The sequence below is a fragment of the Empidonax traillii genome, unplaced genomic scaffold (genome assembly GCF_003031625.1).
Source record: "Empidonax traillii isolate 1590-97213 ecotype Southwest subspecies unplaced genomic scaffold, ASM303162v1 scaffold196:size3368384, whole genome shotgun sequence".
In the NCBI taxonomy this organism is placed as follows: Eukaryota; Metazoa; Chordata; class Aves; order Passeriformes; family Tyrannidae; genus Empidonax; species Empidonax traillii.
Window position 1 is genome coordinate 42,532 of NW_020955389.1, and position 20,721 is coordinate 63,252.

Below are 20,721 nucleotides of genomic sequence, written 5' to 3' on the forward strand. Positions count from 1 at the left end.
TTTTTTTAATTTGGTTGGTTGATTTGTTTGGGTTTTTGGTTTTTTGTTTGTTTTGTAGGGTTTTTTTTTAATGAAAATGCCTAGTTTTGTGTAACATATGGATTTTATAAAAGTGGCTACGTATTAAAGGGAAAAAAGAAAAAGAAAGAATGAAGTTTATTATTTTACACAGTGGAGCAGACACCCTATATGGCTAATTCTTGAGTTAAATGAGTTTTCCAAGAAAATGTTTAGTCTTTCACTGAACAATTATTTTAAATACTTTGCCACCAAGAAGTAAGGCAGTCTAAGTTTTATGAACGTATATTTTTTACCTTTCACGGAAACATTTGCTTGACTGATCCCTTATAGTTTCAGAAACAAATACAAGTGCATTTGCTTAAAATAACAAAACCACACACAATACTTAACTCATTAGGATGATTTAGCGGTGGTTCAGTATTTCTTTTGGCTGACTGCTCTGGATGAAATCCCATGTACACAGTCTTGTATTTTACACTAATACTTTTACTTCAGGTTATACAGTAATCTCTGTCAGACGCTGTGCCCCAAGTACAGTATTAAAAACTATCTGCTTGTGGAATGTCTCTGTCAAAAGGGCATGTGCAAAATATATTCTAAAAACTAAACTTGTTTAATGCATTACACTTCATGGGTGTTAGAGTGGAGAATTAACTGAGATAGTAAACCCATACTCCCCACCACTTAAAAGATAAACACAATGACTGAGCAAGGGATATATTTGCAACTATGAGGAAAAAATTTGCCTCAGTTCTAGAAAAACTGTCTCAGACTGTCCTCTTTTCTTTTCATGCCTGACACATGTAGAAATTAAACCTGTTAAGTTTTAAATTTAATTAAAAGAAACCTTATAAAATATATTATTACAATCTCTAGGAGTAGTTGTCTGTACCAAACTTTTATTGGCTTCCCTTTTTATGTGCCAGAATAATCCTTTGTGAAATTTCTCCTTAAATATTTTTAATTTATATCTCTCTAGCTAGTGACACTCACACTTAACATCCCTGCAGTACGGAGGCAGCTGGCTGTACCCTACGCACTGTGTATCGAGTGTGTGGCACAAGGTTTACCACCTGAAACTTGCCAAATGCTATCCCGTGACCCCACTCGACTCCCTGCTGCTCGTGACCATTTAGGTACCAAAATGTTACTTTGAGGAAGGCCGACAGAATCCTGACCTAGAGAAGACCATGTATTTATAGGCCCCATTCTGCCATTCTTCCGCAGAAGGTTTCTAATGTTTCTAGTTTCCTACTGGCTTAATTAGAGCTGCAGGGGACCTTCTAATTTTTCTGGTCACACTTTCTTATCCTCTGATTACTAACCATTAGTCTTCATCTTTCTCTAGGGCTTTTTTTGTTGTTGTTGTTGTTTTTTGGAGGGGGAGGCTTTTGGTGGGGGCTTTTTTTTGCTATTTAAAATTTTTTTTTTTTTTTTTTAAATGGTCAAGAATGAAATATTTGTTAAAAATCAATTTCCTTTTCTCAAAGCAATTGCTAGCTGGGGCTGATAATTTCTTTGTTCGTTGCAGATACAGAACTATTGTCTTGGCCTCCTAAATTGGTACGCCGCACCCCATGCTGTCTGCAAGTATCAGTATGGAGCAATGCACAGTAGATGCTGAATATACCGTATAACGGAGGTGTCCCTGTCTAACAAAAACTAACTCCTTTTTTTTTTTTTTTTATTATGGAATAGAAATAATAAGACAACCTCACAGCATTTTAGTCCACATTTCTCTATTTCCTTCCCATAAAAGGTCTCAAAGAAATGCAAAGCACCATTGAAGAGTTCAAAGACATACCTCAGAATGTGACTGCACATTCAAGGCACACTGACATATTCAAGACTGGATAGCTCTATTGGAGGGGGAAAAAAAAAAAAGAAAGAGAGAGAGAGAGAAGGAAGAAAAAGGCTCAGCATACAAAATACAATACACAATATCTACTTCTACTGGGTGAAACTCACTGCATTCATTTTGCTCACTGAGCAAACTAGGTCCCAGTGTATAACACACACAATAAATCTAGCTTTTTTTTTTTTTTTCCCCATAGCAGCTGATTTTAGAGAAGGTAAAAATTACTTGGTGTAAATGATGCAGAGGCTGATGCAGCTGAATTTATAAATTGGGTTGAAAAGTTTGACATGCTGAATTAGATTATACCGTTTAATGCATCACTAAGTAATTGATATGTACATTACATGCAAAGAAAGCCTCGCTAACTCATGTGTAACTTTTTTTTTTTTTTGCATTATTGTGTAACTTGGCCATCAGCTCATTGTCAGTTGAACAAATTTTCAAAAGGAGATTTAGTTCTCTATAAGCCAAATAAAAATAAAATTTTGGTACATTCTTGTATTCTAAAATTAAAATACAGGATAAAGACAAATTTTTTTAAAAAGTAGAAAATGTGTAGGAATGCATCAAAGCATTTAAAGCTGTTTAGGGCTTTCCCCACCCCCCATTTTTAGGCAAGTTTTCCTTACATTTGTTCAAGAAATGAAAAAGTACAGAGGAAAGATGTGCACTACCAGCACCAACTGGAGAGGTAATGAGGAACTGAAGGGAATGGGGAATATACAATTTCCTCAGCTAAAAGCAAACAATGTAACACAGATTTCTGTCTTCTGGGAGTACACTAGGTTTTTGTTTTTTTTTTTTTTTTTTAATTGTACCAGAAAGAATTTTCAGTTTTATAGTAGCTGTTCAGTATATTTCCAGTCTTCCACTGACGATCTGCATTTATTTCAAGGAGATGAGAGCATTTCCCTCTGCAATTACTGGCATATCTGCTCTGATCCAATGCTGATTACAGCACAGGGTCTTAAATCTCTGTAATCTGTCTGAATGTTATTAAATATTAGATTTCAGTGTGATTTGTTTTCTTATCACTTTATTTGTAACTTTACTGCCATTCACTGCCAAGAGACCTTGAACTGGCAGCTATGACTTTAATCTCAATTTGTTATACTAAAATGCAAAATTAAAGAAAGATGAAGAAAGTTGAATATTACCAAGGAATGTAATTGATAACATTGTGTCATTTTTGAGTTTTAATATTATAAACTGAATTTTATGATACTCTACCCTAATAGTGACATATTTACCATTTTAAGACTGGATATAATAATTTTATGGGACAAAATGGGTATAGTTAGAAGATTATACAGTAGTACTTTATCAAATCCTTGTATATTGAATACCAAAACACTATGATAAAATAATAGTAAATTTTGCTTCTCCTTGGAGAAGAAAATCTGCCTTTAATGTCTCCTCTCTGGTTCAAGACCTCCTGGAGGTCTCTGGTTAGTAAGCAGTGTGGTGTGCAGCACATGCCACCATCCCTCTGTGCATATGGGTAATAGACAGACAGCATTTACAGAGTACTGGCAGCCTTAATTTGAAAACGCAAAATAGGGACATTTTTATATCCTGACAAGTTCTGCTTTGCTTCCAGGCAATTGCAATTTGGTAGGTGCCCAAAGGACATATACCAAAGGGAACAGGCATGAGCATGCTTTCAAACAGTACAGGAACAGCCAGGAATGGATAAATTTGACTTCTCTCCTGTGTTTGACCAGTTCCCAAAACAGAGGTTCTCTCCTCTGTATCACCACCCAGACTCAGACTTCCTTACATCCAAGTCCCTCTAATGCACCTCTAGCATGCTGCTGGTAATTGTGCTTGTTGATTTGCATCACATTTTCCAGTCTTCTCTTCCCCTGACCTCCACCTTCCTTTCTCTCAGGCCATCCTTAAACCATGGGATACAAAGAAATAAAAAACGTGCAGAAATCTAAATCCATGTTTGAAGTGAGCTGCCTCACCGGAGTGAGGCAGGATATCACCATTTGTAATGTTGGTACAGGTCTGTCATGGTAAAGGATGGCAACCTTCTGGATTGGGAAAAGGGAATCATTCCCTTGTTGCCAGGAGTCTGAAATTCAGATGGTGTCCAAATCCAAAATAAAACCAAATAAAAAAGTATATTGATAGAAATACCAGACGTCCATGATATAAAAATGGTAGCAACTCTGGAAATGAGATATACTCATATGTGCAAGATACAGATGTACAAAGAGGGAGGATAGCATAGGACTTGAAGCCACGGAAATCTCCAGATCAGGATACAAACCCAGCAATTCTACTGTGCTTTTTCTGCCTGAATCACTATTCACCATCATCCAAGCAATGTTCCTCCTTAACAGGCTATCCTTAAAGCACATATAATAAAATGAGGCCACTGAGACTTGTACGTGGCTGGCCCTCTCCACTGATTTTAATTCACTAAGTAGAAATGCTGCACAAGGTCCATTTATGTGGAAAAATCTGTATCAGCAGAGGCACGCATTAACCCTTCTCTCATAAGGAAATTATAGGATTTCAAACTGGGGTTTTTTGTATAAATTGGGAAAAGTGTCTACAGAAAGGAACAGTGGATACTTTAGACATCATTATGAAAAGACAGTCTAGCTACATTGGATGTTCATGAAGGGGTTAATGTTAGAGTTGACTGCTCTAGAAAGTTCAGTCCAACAAGCTCAGGTGCCCCTAATGTGGAGCCCCAAGCATGACACTTTATTGTTTAAATTTGTCATCTCTTACTGGTGAGATTTAGGGACAGAGTTCTGTTCCTAAGTCTTAGCCACCAAATACAGGTCAAAAAAGGTCTTGCTACATGGTGTATTTTCCTGGTTTGCCTTCAGGTTCATATCCCAGATGAATATCCTAACACTTCCACTGTCTTTGTCCCTCTTCCTCCCTGCTTTTGTGCATTTACACACAAAGCAAAATATTCTCCATTTTAGCCTGTGAGAGATACGCCTAATTTTTTAATTGTATTTTTAAATTCTACAGTATCACAGGATTAGGAAATTTTAGAGTAAGATTTAGGGAAACTCAGGGATGCCTATCTGTAGGAAGAAAAAAACTACTAAAAACCTTCACAAATATCAAGGACAATATTCATCCAAAACAGAATTCAGCCAGATTCTCCCTCCATCCCTGGACAGTCCTGGAAAGAAAGGTCATGGAAATCTCCCTCTTGGAAGAGGATCACAAAATATCTTCTGAGATGTTAGTTTCAAACAGACATCAATCATCCTGCCTGCAACATTATCCCAGGGCTCAGTACAGAAGAGAAATATTTATTTAAACATACCAGCTGTGTTCAAAGTGAAAGAGAATTCCCCTAAAAATACTTGCAAAATAGAAACAAGCATCCACTTTAAAATAAATAAATAAATAAAAATCAGCCCATATTTATGAAACAAGAAGAGAAATAAAACCTGTCTGATCACACTGCAGAAGTAAGTGCACATTTTGTAGCACAAAGGAAGTGAAGCTAGCTAATTTTCTGAGGTTTGCTTTTGTTTTTTCTCCTCAGAAAACAAAGACAAAAAAAAAAAAGAAGGCAAAAAACAGGGGTGAAAATGTGTAGGGAGAAGGAAAGACTCGCTCACAAGAAGCTTCTCTCTAATTCCACCTTTGGAGATGTCAGCAAACATAAAGAGCTGGGCCGGCAGCGGGACAAGTCGTTACAAATATCAGGATCCACATATTTTGCACCAGGGTGAAGTCCCAGAGAAGCTGTAACCCCTAACCAGGAGCAGCTGGCAGCACCCCCAAGGCTTTTATACCCGTGGTCAGGAGGGCAGAGCGGGCTCTGGAAGGTGCTTGGGCTGGCACTGAGCTGGATTGACCATCTCGGCATCAGGGCACTGCAGCAAAAAGAAGAGGACTCTGTGTACTTGCTCACTGTGGGGTGCTGTTCTAAAAACGACTCTTCCTGACACATGATTGCTGTGATTTGGCTCGCTGCTCTATCAGAATAAAAAATTTTTAAAAAACCCCAACCAAACCACAAACAAAACTGAAACCAGACACACACACATAAAACAAAACAAAACAAAACCCCAAACAAACAACACAGCAACCCATAAAAGCTCAAACACCCAAGAGGTCCATCCCAGAGCTGTAGCACCCCAGCAATAATTAAAGGGAACATTTTTATAATTTGGCATAATACAGTCATAGCGTTTGTGCTTGTCAAAACAAACAAACCATACTCAGGGAAATCTGTGGCACAAAAGAGCTAAACAAATTATGGGGTAGAGGAAAACGTGGCCACACCATCAGTATTCAAGACCTGAAGAAAAGAGTGGAAACTTTCAGGGTCTGAATGCAGGAGTGGAAAAGCTAATTGAGCACAAATGAAAGGATCTATTACGGCTGAAAGAATAAGTGAGAGTACAGGCAGGACAATACTCTCATTTATGATTCAAATATCCATGGATAGTGCAGTACAGCTTTAAATACAATTTACAGCCTTGATTACAAATGACTATGTGCATCAACTTGGAAGGAATGCAAGGACTGTGAGCAAGAGAAAGAGCCTGCCTTGTCAGAAAGGAAGGAGAAGGGGATAAGTGACGGCAGAGCTGGGCTGGACACTCAGGAGCAATTGGAATGTGCAGAATTATGAAATGGGGCTTTTAAAAACCTGAAGATGAACTGATTAGTGGTCAAGAAGGCTCACATTTAAAATAACCAAATTGCCCAGTGATAAGATTATATGGGGAGATTTATGCTTGATAATCACAGTGAGATCAGGGGGAAGGGAGTATCTTTCTGTTCCTGTGTCTTCCAAATGCAAAATATAAATATATGAACGTAGTAAAAATAATAAGTACTGGAAATGAAGAGCAAGGACAGGCTCTTACTTTTATGGAGAGCAGCAGCAGCTTTTTTTCTCAGCCTACAGGAGACCCAAAACTGACCTGAAACCACCCAAGTTGTGAATTACTTTCTAACCAAAACTGCCTGTATCCTCCCTACCTTTTTTTTTTCCCCAAGCTGAGTTATGTTTTGTGAACCAAACATTACTTCTGTTAAATTTCCAGGACTTTGAAAATTCTAAAAATCTTATGAAAATCATGAAATTATTTGGGCTGTATAGAATAAAATTAGCACTAGCCTCTCCTGCATGGACATTGGCACCAAAGACAGTGTTCCCTGCGGTTCCACAGGCTGTATGTTCTCATGTTTTCTATTCCTCACTCATTCCATGATCCAGAGGACACTGCTTATCACAGCAGCTAACAATAGTCAGGAAAATGCCATCAATCCTCTACAGGTCACAATTTCCCAGTTCTCCCAGAGCCTGTCTGAAACCAGAAACTCAGTTAAAAGCAACTGGTGGGAGCTACACCTCAGTGACAAGGAGACAAGCACAAGCAGAGGCAAATAGCTGGATGAAGTTGTGACCTTCACACCTGCAGGACACCAGTACCTGAGAACTCAGCTCTGCTACACTTCTTACTGGTAACAATACAGATGAGTTTACCTCTTTCTCTAGGTGGTCCCTATACATTGTTTCTTCCAAACAGAAATCATTTACTTGAAGTGACCTGTGCATCCATGACATTCAGCCTTCAGGAGTGAACCCCAGATTTAAAAAACCTTCATATGCAGCAGTCCCTCAAGTAAATAAAATTACGAATGGCCAGTCTTCACGAACGAAGAACCAGGGAAGGTCTTTACACCTTCCAGCCTGCGCATTGGATTTTTTAGGTGAGACACAGTGTGCGCGGAACTGAGCCCACCCTTTAATCCCGAGGTTCATCTGCCGGGGCCAAGCACGCTTGGACGGTGGCAGTGAGGTCCTCAGGACGTAGATGGATTGCCTTACGGGCTAATGAGCTCCATCTGCCCGGGGAGGGGCCCTGACCGGGACTCGAACCCGGGTCTCTGCAGTGACAGTGCAGCGCCTTTCCCCTAGACCACCAGGGGCTCCCAAATAAAATTAAGGAGCTGTACATATATACGTGCAACATCCCAACCTGCTCCCACCAAACCCTTGTCAGAACCAGTTTTCAAAACCTGCAAGTAGGGAGAACAACCAAATGTCAGGAACTGCCTCTCTTCTCATAACCAGAAGCTGCAATCTCCGTGATTATGTTCACGGGAGTCTTTAACCATGTAACAAAGAAGAAAATGAGAGTTTTCCAATGGCAAATTCAAAACAATGGAACCCTCATCTATGAGCCCAAAGAGTAACTGCACAAAGGACAAATCCAAAGTCTCCTCTGTTTTCCTCATCATAACCATTGACTGCAGAGCACAATAATGCTGGGGCAAGCGTGTGTATTTTTACTTCTTTTGTAAGGGTTCAGCTGGCATCTTTCTTAAGCAAGGCAGTTAGCATGAGCAGCCAAACATAGTACCGTTTCTCCACAACTATTCATTTTTTAAGGTCATTGTTTTTGAAACGAAAAGAGAATGAAACTATATGGCATGTGCTCCCAATTTCAGATTGGGAGTGGAAGAAAATAATGGCCACACACTGCTATACAATTAGGTCTGTCTTGGAAAGGAATTATACTGATGTTTTTCTAAGCAATGCCAGGTGGTTTATTCACCAAATAATGAGACACTAAATAGATCTAAAGTTTCTTGGCAACTGGTAAATGCTTACCTTGGACTCCCTATTCCTCTCTTCAAGAAATGGTTTGATTTTCCCAAGAGTTTTCTTAAGTAGCTCCTCAGCTATGATTAAAAGCAAATAACAGTGGTCTGAAGGTTGGTTAACTTACACTTGCTTAATGATACAGCTCAGGGAACTGCAAGTGTATCTCAGATGCCTTATTGATTTAGTAAACAGCTTCAGCCATCAGAAGACCTTGTTTTCCAAGTCCATAATTCTCTTAAAAAACAAACAAAAAACCCAATACAAGCAAGCAAACAAACACAACAAAAAACTCCAAACCATTGTAGTTAACTTTTCTCTACTTGATCACTGCCCAATATCCTATTAGAAAAAAAAAAAAAATTAAATCTTAACTTCGTTATTAGCCAGAGCAACGAAAACATGGACTGGTTTTGCTGACACTGCAGGAGGTGAGAAGCTCAGCAGCAGAGGAGCTCTGGGAGCAGGAGGTGGCCACATGTGGGCAGCAGCACAGTGAGGGCAGGCAGTGGCTACAACCTGGAACGGCAGTGGCCACATCAGCCATGAAGCAAATCTGCTTCATCTGTGTACGAAGAAGGACTTGAGTGAACCTGGCTCCAACATCTGCCCAAGCCCAAGTGCTATTCCTGGTGGGGCAGCCAAGGACCTCAAAGCTTATGTTACTGCCACTGCAGTAACTCCCACCGTTATCCTGTGCCCCTGGGGCCAAGGAAGTACCAGTGGAATCATCGCATTGATCCCTGGGAAACATGACATTTCAACAGCAGCTCTGTTCCATGATCCCCTTACACCGTGCTGCTCCATCTTTGAGAACTAGAGAGCGAGTGCTCCAGCTCCAAACAAAACTGACCTGGGGACAGTACACCTCCTATATATGTACAAAGCAACATAAATAAACCTGGGGCTGCTGAAATCAGGCCTGTGTGGGGGCTTCTCACTCTTCCCTGCTGCTGCAGACAAGTACCCTGCACTGGCAGGGATGGACATGGCCTGGTGGCCTGGGGTAGACGGCAAGGTCAGGAGAAGCACTAGCACCTGGCAGGTAACAGCACTGGGATGTCAATCAGAAAAGAGGCTTTGAAGAAACAAAGCCACTTCAGAACTAGCAGCAGACAGCAAATAGAGTAGCCAATGGATTTTGCTTCCCTCTCTTTTTGTCAATTTAGGGAACAAAGCACATTATAAAAATATTAATGATGAAAAAAAAATGCTGTGAATAATTCTTCGCTTATGGTTTCTCCACCAAATATTTGGTATTTAGAATTAGTATTGCTTTGACCATCTCTGTCCTAAGACTGCTTCCATTTCAAAAGATGACTATTCCCAGCCAGTGATTCAAAATTTCATTTATGTGAATACAAATTGATATCTATGTAAAACCTTACATGTCAAGTACATCTGAAAAAGAGTAATTTTCTAGAATATTCCACAAAACTCTAAACATACTGAACACTGCAAGGCTTCCCAAGAAGAACTAATTACAATGTCCAAATTAATATTTGAAGAAAATCTTGAAGCAATGGCTCTGTTCTCATTTAAATATGTGACTACTCTCTTTATAATGTGCAAAGCATTATAACCATTTATATATGTTCCAAGTGATATATTACTGAGTTGAACCTAGTTTCCCCTTCTTTTGTTCTGGGTTCATAACCTTGCTGTATTATCTTCCATAACTCTATAGCTTGCTAATGCATAATTCAAGCCTCTCTTATTGACAAAAGGCAGCAGAAAGAAAGAATATTTCAATGCCACTTTCCCACGTAGATAGTATTGCTTTCACTTCAACTGGTATCATTTCCATACTAAAGCCAAATCTTTTAAAGTATATTAAGTATCATTTTCATTGCTTATTCGCAATTGATTCACTGGGACAACTACATCTGTTTACCTCCATCTTCTGAGACTACTTTATTGCAAGTTTTTTGTTGGGTTTTTTTGCCCCCCCTTTTTTTTTTTTTGTTTTTTGGAACACAGGTTTCTTGCCAAAAGAAGAAACTTCAGTTAAAACATTATGAGCTCATGCATGACATCAGCTCCAGACTAATCTCGATTTAACTAGAGCTTGGCTTTAGGACTAGTGTCACAGTTTCCCCAGATGTGTGTAAGGAGCAGAACCATTTTGCCATCATCCTGCAAACCCTGTTCTAACCCCTTCCCTGCATAAAGTAACTGTACAAATAGGCATATATCAAGTTCCCATGCATCACTGACCAGAGGTTAGTGAGCAGCTACTCTCCCTTTGTGTCAGCTCCGTGGAGAGACTGTCACCACACCCTCACTGTCCAAGGCTCAGCATACTGTACTATGTGAGGAGCTGTGCGAGGTGAGGCTCCTCTGTAGCCTTCCTGCACACCTAGCATTTATCCGAGCTCTGAAACCCTGCTCTCATTTAACTTGTCCTGGTAGGCAACCTGGGCTCAGTTGGAAGCCAAGTCTGAATGTCTCCACACTGCACCTGCCCCTGTGGCAGACAACATCCACCACACACCCAGCATTATTTATTTCATATTTTGGGTGCAGTAAGAGCAGAGGTTTAGGCAGATTGACCGAAACCAGGAGTGCCAGGGCCCATACCCACAGCAGGTTATGCCGTTAGAGCACTGCATGTGTCCCCTTTGCACTGCATCTCACTTCTCAAAGCAGCAACTAGTTTACCTCACAGGCAGCTAAAGGCATTCAAGCAGGTAAGTGAGGTGGGCAGAGGGTGAATTTGCCCTTGAGGCCAGCTCAGATTCACTTCTGCATGGCAGCCCACATTCAGCTTTAGCATCAGGAAATGTCTCTTACCATACAGTGCCCAGCACAGACAGACACCTACCTAAGAGGCCCTTTATATAATGAAGGAAACTGCAATCTTACAAATTATTCTGCCAAAAGTGGCATAAAAAAAATTATCAGAGGAGGATCTACAAGGCACCTGGACTCCCTGGAGTCACATTTACCAAACCAACCTCACTAATAAAATGGTCACATTTAGCTAAGTTTACAGTTTTGGTGCTTCTTCCTGTGTCACCTGTTTCTTGCAAGTTCAGATTCCAGAAGCATTATAATTCCAGCTACAGTCAAAATTATTTCTCTAAACTCATTTTCTGCAAAATAGTCAGAAAACACAGCTTGAGAAGCAAAATTCAGGTGGGTTTAATGGGTGCCTCCAGCTGTGCCTCATTTTAAAGTCGACAGAATCAATGCAAAGGAGAATAAACTCAGTTACCAAATCCGTTAATGTCATGGTCTGAAAAAGTAGCAGTTTAGGACAGTAACACTGCTGCCACTTCAGCTATTACCCTTCTACTTGCCTCACCCTAAAAGCAATGGATTTTCTCATATCATGTGCTGTTGGAAGAGACAAAATGAAAATAACTCACGTAACTTTGCAGGGGATTCCTTAGATGTTTCTAACTCTCAAAACACTAGAACTTTCACAGGCAATGTTGGAAATGGAGTAGCCCATAAACAAGAGTGCAGGGAAGTAAATCATCAGCCTTGCCAGCAGCAAGTGAAAGGCCTATGTCATTTTGGACACTTGCTCACTACGCAGCCTTCTCCCTACCCCCAACACTGTACCTGCCAAATTGCTTTGTCAAACACCACACACAACACTGAGCAAAGAACTAGATCTACAAAATCACCCGACAATTTCTGCAACCACGAAAGGTGAATTCACTGGAATTTCGCTTGGTCTGCCTGGATTTAACCCTAGTACTTACACTCAACCTAGCTCAGGAAGTTCCTGCAGTTCTCATTCTACCCACAGATGACTCTGTGCAAAATGCAAGGAAGCCCTTACTTGCAGAAGATGAACAGTGTCGCAGTGTACCTTTCCTGAAGTCACTGCCCAGACTCTCAGTTGTTCATCACACAGGGTCCCCCAGGGAGGCCTGAACATCTCCCAAGCTACAGAAGCACAGGGATGCTGGATCCTGGGTTGCTCCCATTGCATGGCTGGTGTAAAACAAAAAACCCCAAAGCACAGCTGTGCCAAGGTAGAGCCACCCTCCTCCATTGCAGGGGTCAGATGAGCCCCAGTTGCCTTCACAGCTCTGTCCTGATGGATTTGGTTCCCAGCGTGTGAGAGATTGGAGCTTCCCCCTGCTTGCTGGCTGCGAACCAGGGAAGTGATCAGGTCAGGGAAAGGAGCCCAAGGAAGAGCCATGCACGTGTGTCACTGCTGGGAGAACAGCAAGTACATGTTCCCCTTCACCATCCCAGTGCCACCCTAGGGCCAGTGGCATCGGCAGGCCTTGTGCTGTCAAGGAACAGGGATGGTGACCAACCAGAGACTGAGCATTTGAGCAAATTTCCACGTAATTCCACCTTTCAGTAAGCAAATTTCCAAATGTCATTCACTAGAACCTACCAGTACACCTACCATTCCCACTGGAATCAAAACTCAGCTATCAGCAGAAAAGGAACTGACAGGATTGCGCAGCAAACCGTGGGCAGCGGGGCTGGGAAGAACTCCTTACTCTGAGAGACAAAGCCTTACCACAAGAGATACCATGATAAACTGTACCTGTTAACATTTAACTATGTTTGATAGTTGTCTCCCTTAGCAAGATATGGAAAGGCTTTATAGCGATGTTGCAAGATGGTGAAAAAATCCTTTTGTTCCTCCCCCCATGTGGCCACCTTGCGTCCTCTTAGCAGAGAACTGTTTAGTCATCTAGTTAACATAACTCATCCCCTTCATTAACATGTCCTGCCCACCAGTCCTTTATATTGCAAAGTTTGTACCCCCTAACCCAGGATCACATTGTATTTGACCACTCACACATTCCTACAGATATCAAAGGTGCTTCATGTCACATCCGCATTAAGCTTCCTCCTGACTAACAATGTAGTCCAAGGATACTCCTTTACTCTGTCAGTATTTGAAAAGAAAAATATTTAAAAAAAAAAAAAAAAAAAAACAACAAAAACAAAACAAAAAAAGTAACAAAACCCTTGGGAAAAATTAATCATTCACATATCCTGCAGGCTTTTGCATGTTACCAGAAGCATGGCCACACAAGTAATGGGACAATCAGGTAGGAAACCCCACCAGAGGGAATGGGACTAGGCAAGCTCCTGACATGAACTTCTTGCAGACAGAAAGCTCTTCCCAGCTGCCTGTTTCCACCACTGCTCTGCAAATGTTACCTCCCCTGTGGTGCAAACAACCACCTGCACCTGTGCTGTGTGAAGGAGGAGAGGCACAAATGAGGAAGAGAGGTTTGGGAAAGTAGTAGCCAGCAAACTAGTTACCATTTTAAGTTCATGGTCTTCTGTGGATGAGCTGACTGAAGTGACCTCCACTGCAGGCTCCCATGTGGAAGAACAGACCCAGTGTCCCTGCAGCATCAGCATGACTCTCATGAAAACTCGTAGTAAAAGCAAGAAATGGTTTGCTTTATGACTTACCTTCCCTGAGGGAAATCCCTCACAGAAGCATGTTTATTGGAGCACTCTTCGAGCACCCTGTGGCAACTTGTAGGTCTCAGAAACCACCAGTGGCTTGTTAATTGTCCCAGGCAAAGCATGACACTGCCCTGTCCCAGAAAAGTAAGTTGAGTTCTGGGAGTGAGATGAACTGGATGGTCAGTGTCCCTTTTATTTTATGTCATACCTTAACAATGAATATTTTGAAGATAGAAAAATCATTTTTCTCTTAAAAAAAACCTTCCAAGATTCCTGTGGTACTTGGGTTGGTTGATGATGATGAAAGATGACATGCACAGATTTTCACTTAGAGAAAGGGAACATGGGTAACTCACATTTTCTAAACTCTTGACAAGTAATTCACCTGGTGACACAGGAACAAACAAATCAAGCCATTTGTACCAATCTCACATAAACCACAACTTAATTTGAGATACAAAGGATTTCACAAAGGAGAGAGCCAAGGGTCTGAAGCCATTTTAACATCAGACATCTTTTCTTAACAGCTTTAAGCATCTCCAGCTCTTTTATCCAACATACTACTAGGCATCTTAAAATACTCTGTATTAGAGAATGCTATCTGAATATACCCTCTAGCACCCTCAAAGGATTACTCCAGTTCAGCATCTGCTTAAAACACAATGCCTTCTTGTCTGCCTTGTTTTTTTTTTTTTCCCTTTTTTCCTCATGCTGCTTGGGGCTAATCAGTCTGCTTGTTTCTCTAAAAGAGCAATATGCTTTTCCAAACCCCTTAGGTATTGAACAGACCCTTCAGTCCAGCCTCAACTACTGATAATTATAGTTCTACCTCTGGTTCACCCATCAGTCAAGAGAGTAAAGATTAAAAAAAGCATTCCCTTGTTTTCTGTCAGAACATCATTTAGGCTAAGAACATTTTTGCAGAATAAGATGCTTCACTCAGTTTAAATTATGTGCTTATTTTCAAAAGTTTCTAATCTGTCTCCCCAGAAGCTACCTGCATATCCCTCCTCCCTTTCAGGGAACAGAAGCTCTCTGCAATGGGCATACACCTCTTCTGGCTAGGTTTTGCAGTTTCTGCTCCATTCCCAGATCCTTTTAATCTCTCAGACTGTTGACTTTATCCTTTTTGGCAACTTTTTCTCCTCTGGTGGTTCTCCTCTGAACCTCTTGCTCTGCTCCTGGTTTCTTCTCGGTCCTGTCCTCAACTTTGGCCTTTCTCAGACACTGCTTTTGATCTACTTCAACTTCAGAGGGCCAAAACTTAGCCCCTTACTGACCTTTCATGTACTTTTCTTCATCTCTCTTACTTATGGTCCTATGAGCACCACTCACCTCAGTATTCAGACCCAAAGAAATGGGTCACATTAATGCTCTCGATACCATTACCCAGGCTACAACAAAACAAACCCCTAGTCTGTGTTGGCCTCCTACTGACAACACATCCTTTTCTAACTACCAAAGCATCCCTCACTTTGGCTAGTAACTTTGAAATACTTGCTTATATCCAACACATATGGACTTTTTTTCCTCCCATGTACTATCTGCTCTTTGACTACCAGTCTTGAATGAAAGGCAATTTTTTCCTGTGGTTTAGAGTTGGTTTGGGGTTTCTTTCTCCCAAAAGCAATACTAATGAACCTGAAGGAAAATATACAAGCAAAAATACCTTTGTAATACTACTGTCTACCTTTAGCTAGCTAATGATGTCAACAGTCCTTCTCAAAAATGCCATCACCCACAGAGCTCCACAGAAAGCAGTTAATAGGGGAGCATGTCTATGCTTGCAATTATCTTCAACTGCTTTACACCACTTGCTGCTCCAGAAGCAAACATTTCATAATTTATAATTAAAAAACTAAAGTAGAAGTTTTTATATATATTAATGTACTCCATTTCACTTGTGTTACCCTCTAAATACTGGGACCAAGCAGGCGTTCCTTACCTACAAGCTCTCAGTGAATCCATATGAGCTTTGCCTCTAAACACTGGACTGCCCTGAAGCGTGGGGTTGTCTAACACAGCAAAAGAGAAAGGAGAGAACATGAGTGAAGAAGACTCTGCAGTTCAGTGCTTTGCACAGAAATGCTAGTTTAAAACAACTGGCTTGCAGGGACAGTGCGAAATTTGACTTGTCATAAAATGCAACCTTTCCCACTCTTAACCCAAAACATTTTATACAGTAAGAACCTAATAAAGATGTTACACCTTGCTTTGTTTCACATCTTTGTGACAGATCGGTTTGAAGGAGAAATCCCCACCTGTGTCAATGAATTCCAGCACTCCTGGTGGAGCTGCTGAGATACACTTGAGATAACCCAGCACGGGAATACAGCAAGGAAGAACAAAACCAAACACAGGCCAGGTCACAAACCCTTTGGGCATGAGAATGAGTGAACAGCAGGGTGATGCACTACCACTCAAATAACACAATGTTGTAAAGTGGCTCAAAACATCATGCACGTTCTGATGCATCGAGTAGGACAGATGAACATGTGCTCCCCACAACACACAGCACCCCAAAATACAGAAGGCAGCAACATGATCACAGGGATTACTATGAAACGTGTATGATGCCAACACCTGGAAATCCTTCCAGCAACAGATTTTTATCTCACAGTTAGCAGCAGAATACTTTTTGCACCAACAAGAAGAAACTATTTTCCAAAGGATTAAAAACTACTTGCTTTCATTAAAGCCGAGTTTTTGATACGACGGAGGCAGAAATTTATGCTAAGGTTTTCCACTAAGGACTCTAAGTGGTTTTAAAATGCAAACCTAAAAACCATCTGGGCTTTCCAATTGGCTTTACGTTTTGTAGAATGCACCGATTTATACATAGCACTTGTGACAGAAGGAATTCCAAGAATGCAAGCAGCACAATGTAGTAGCTGATTAGGTCTGTGGAAAAAGTTTCTCCAAGTTCAACTTTTGGTCAGTGTACAATATACAGGACACAAAAATACTCTGGTGAAAGTGGTCTGTCTTTCACTTCAGCTATAATAAAAGAGATCTTCTACACTTTAGCTCTAAAAATCCGCACACACGAAAAACCCCCCAAAAACAGACAGAGAGAGGGAGGGAGAGAGAGAGAGAGAGAAAGATGGCAGATACACTGAGAATCTGCAGTGTAGATAATCAAACCCTTTATTGTCTAAGTTACATTAGACTTGCAACACCATAAAAACCTGTTAAGAAGAAGAAACAGTAAATTGGTAGAGGTAGTAGAAAGTCCCTGTAACAGTCATAAAAGGGCTTTACAGGAGTGTGTCATGCCAACAAAACTTATCACATTGCTTAAAAGAGCTGATGAAAGCCCATTGACTAAATAAATAAGGAACACAACTCATTTTAAATACTATGGCCTAACTAAAATAACAAATCAATACAATGATATAGAAAAAAACAAAAATCGTGGGATTCTCTTGCGAAAACAGATGGTCTTTAAGGTTAGCTTTCCCCCACCCACGCTTGTTTCTTGTTTAATTAAGTGAAAATCTCATTTCTGTGCTATACACAGCATATAATTATTTAAACTGATTTTCCCTACTGTTGTTCTTCATGAAGCTAAATTATGATTGTAAACTTTGCTGATTAGTACCCTGGTAATGGCAGTGACAGCACTAGCTTCTCTGTCATGGATTCTGGAAGAAAAGTTCCAGAAAGAGGGTTTTGGCTCCAAATATTAACTCAGATTTTCCAGTTTAGCTTGCCAAAAAAAAATACAATTCAAAAAAAAAAGAGAGAGAAATTACAAATATACACTACATTTTTGTGCCATTTTGGGTGTAGAAGAGTTTTTAATAACTAAACCACAAACAAATAGATTAGGCAACTAGCTTTTGTGCATTCCTGAACTGTCACCATTACTTTCTTTCATGGAAAATATGACTCAGAAAAGCAACAAAACTAAACAAACAAACAAAACAAAAAACCCCCAACCAAACAAAAAAAAACCAAACCCACCCAAAAAAACAAAAACAAAACAAACTGACAAACCGAGAAAGCTAGTGCAAACCCAAAATGATAATCATTAAGCAACACAGCAAAATATTTCCACTTTTTCATTTTTCTCCTTTTCTTTTCTTTTTTTTTTTTTTTGGTGTACAACGGAATGTGTCTATGCAACCTCCCTCAAAATAACTTCACAGAACAGTTAATTACAGTCACTTTTAAGCACTTGCACAGACATTCCTAACTACACCGAGACATACAGAGGATTCTGGTATACATCTTGTGTAACAGCATAAGAAAATCTAATTTAAAAAAAATACATAAGGAAGTTAATTTGCATTGTTGCAAGTGTTGCAAAGTAACAAAACCTGTCAAGTAATTTAAAACAAGTAACAAGTAGTATCCAGACCAAATTACTCACTAGATTTTTTTAAAAAAGGAACCTCCCGCCCACCAAAACTGTTAGAGTAGAAAGATCACGCTCTAAGGTTTTTTCTGCCTTTTTTTTTTTTTTAACAAATCTTTGTCAGAAGCCCGTTTCTAAAAAAACAGCACTATTTCATTACTGTATTAAGTAAACTGTGGTCTCACCTGTATTAAAGGTTAGCATAATTTCTGTACATGTAAAATTATTGCTTTTTTGAAAAATATATTTAGCATGCTAGGGTTTTTTTTAACTCCATTTCCTGCCTTTACAAAATGTTACAATTTAAAAAAAAACAAACTAGTAAAGCTTTTGCAAAAATTTTCACAGAACATTTTCTTTCAAGGCAGCAGTAACTTTTGATAATGCATAAAATTATATGTGCAAAATCTGAAACTCTCAGAAATATTACCATCACACATAGTGTCACAGCAATAAGAAAAGAAAATATTTAAATCGGTGGAATACATTTTTAATTGCTTACACTGCATGGTTTAACAACCTGTTATGTGCCACAACCCCACCTTGAAAACTTGCAGTTAAAGAGTTACTGTAGAAGAGGTATATAAAGCTTTTTTTTTTCTTTTTTTTTTCTAACACCACCAGTGATCACCAAGTACAAGACATGACACATTTATATGAACATTAACCTGCCACCACAAAAGAAGTTTCCTCGTCTTTCCAGAACATCACTGGGCCCAAGGAGGAGAAGTAGCTGGCCTGCTGAACCAAACGAAAGAGCAGAGAGCACCTTACAGCCCCAGGGCTGCCTGAATTCGTTCAGTGACACCTCTTCTCTTCTAAACAGAGACATCAGCGGCATTAGACAGCTGAATGTTTTATTATTTCCTTTTTTTTCTCTAAGTGAAGACTTCCTTTGTGATCAAGTTGGAGAAAGTAGCCCTGTTACAAAAAAAAAAAGGTCCTGAGAGTAAAACACAGAAGCCTGTTTTTTTTCTTAGTGTTCGACCAGCTTTTCTGTTCCAAAGCAGAATAGAAGCTTTTCTCTGGAAGTGTTTCAATTTCCATATTCACATACTATTAATGGTGCGCAGTCAAGAGCAAGAGCACTAGAAATGCAAGTGGTCCCCAAACTGTAATGAAACAAACCATTGCAGAATGACGGTCTTTCTCTTTAGTCCCTTTAATCCTTCATCAAGCATTGCTTTCTCAGCACCGAATGCCACCTTTCCCCCCCCCGCAACCCCCATTCTTCCTCTCTCTGTTGTTGTTGTTTTTTTTTTTTTTTCTAATTTGCTTTTCAGCATGACAGGCAGTGGCAGTTTCATTAATTAATACTTCTCCAGCCCTCAAATCCACTGCTGTTTTTCAAATGCATCAAATAGTCATTGTGAGCATCAGGGAGGTTTTTGTTACAGTGCTTAACTTCTTCATGCTGTCCAAATCACATAAAGTTTAATTTTTCCAGTGTCTCAAACTTCTGTTGATTAATATAGATGCCTCGTGCTGCCACAGTGCTTGCCAACTCCACTGTTTATTATAAAGGAAATAAGGAACCATGGGACTGATTAGTACGTCAATTTATATATATCTTGTGTAGCATCTTCATTTATTTTAAAATGATTAACAGCGCAGAGGCATCCCCCCTCCTGGCAGAGCGCTGGTTTCAGTCTCGTGCAGCAGCTCTGGGCGAGGCGGTGGCTGCAGGGGGGCTGCTCTGCTCTGCTCGGCGTGGGGGGCTGCCGGCGCTGCCCCTCGGGGCTGGGGGCTGCTGGCCTCGGGGCTCTCCTGCCAAGGCTCTAGGTTCCCTTCCGGAGATGCAGCGTGTGGGTGACCTCCGCACTGACGTGGTCTCTCCCCTGCAAGAAGAAGAAGACGGGGAAAAAGCTCATTCTCGCCTCTGCTCCCAGGCATGACACCCTCCAGCAAGTCCTGCTGGTGTTTGTTACCCTTTATTAGCATCATGTGCACTCATCTTGACCCACCACATGAGAAGTTTTTTGGGTTTTTTAGGGTTTTTTTTTAAAGCATCTCCACCAAGAGCAAAGTGTGTTAGGCCCACATAAAGTCCCCCCTTCAACTACAACAGCAAGTCATAGCGTCTGATGGAGCAGTTCAGAATAGGCTTCTGAGAACAAGGAGGGAGAGAAAAGGCCTCCAAAAAGTGGAATTTTGTGCTAGCCAAAAAGGATTCATAACTAGATCAGTGCTTTAAAAAGGCTGAAGTTTGAGGTCACAGAGGCAGCTGAATGAAGAAAAATTAAATTCTTGGGCAGGTCTGTCAAATGCTAAGGCGGCTTTCCACACACCCTCCTTGTCATCTTCTTTTTATTTTCTTAGCCAATTTTCATGAATAATTACCATGTTGGAAAAAATAGCAGGGATATTCTAAAATCAAGTGAAATTAAAGATAACATCATGAATAAGTGGGAGCCTGCAGCTCTCAAGAAAAGCTTTAAAATGACATTTAGAACATCACTGTCGGAACAA

The 20,721-nt window shown here is 40.4% G+C and overlaps 1 protein-coding gene across 2 annotated transcripts in view; it reads right to left on the reverse strand.

Annotated features, from left to right (window-relative positions):
• Positions 1–19,936: 19,936 nt before the first annotated feature.
• Positions 19,937–20,721, reverse strand: part of ZNF516 (zinc finger protein 516) — a 98,131-nt gene continuing 97,346 nt past the window's right edge. For both annotated transcript variants that reach the window (XM_027886885.1, XM_027886886.1), the window contains exon 6: positions 19,937–20,090. In XM_027886885.1, the coding sequence (XP_027742686.1) occupies positions 20,031–20,090 (60 nt within the window). In that variant the 3' untranslated portion in view covers positions 19,937–20,030. The remainder of the gene's footprint in view (positions 20,091–20,721) is intronic.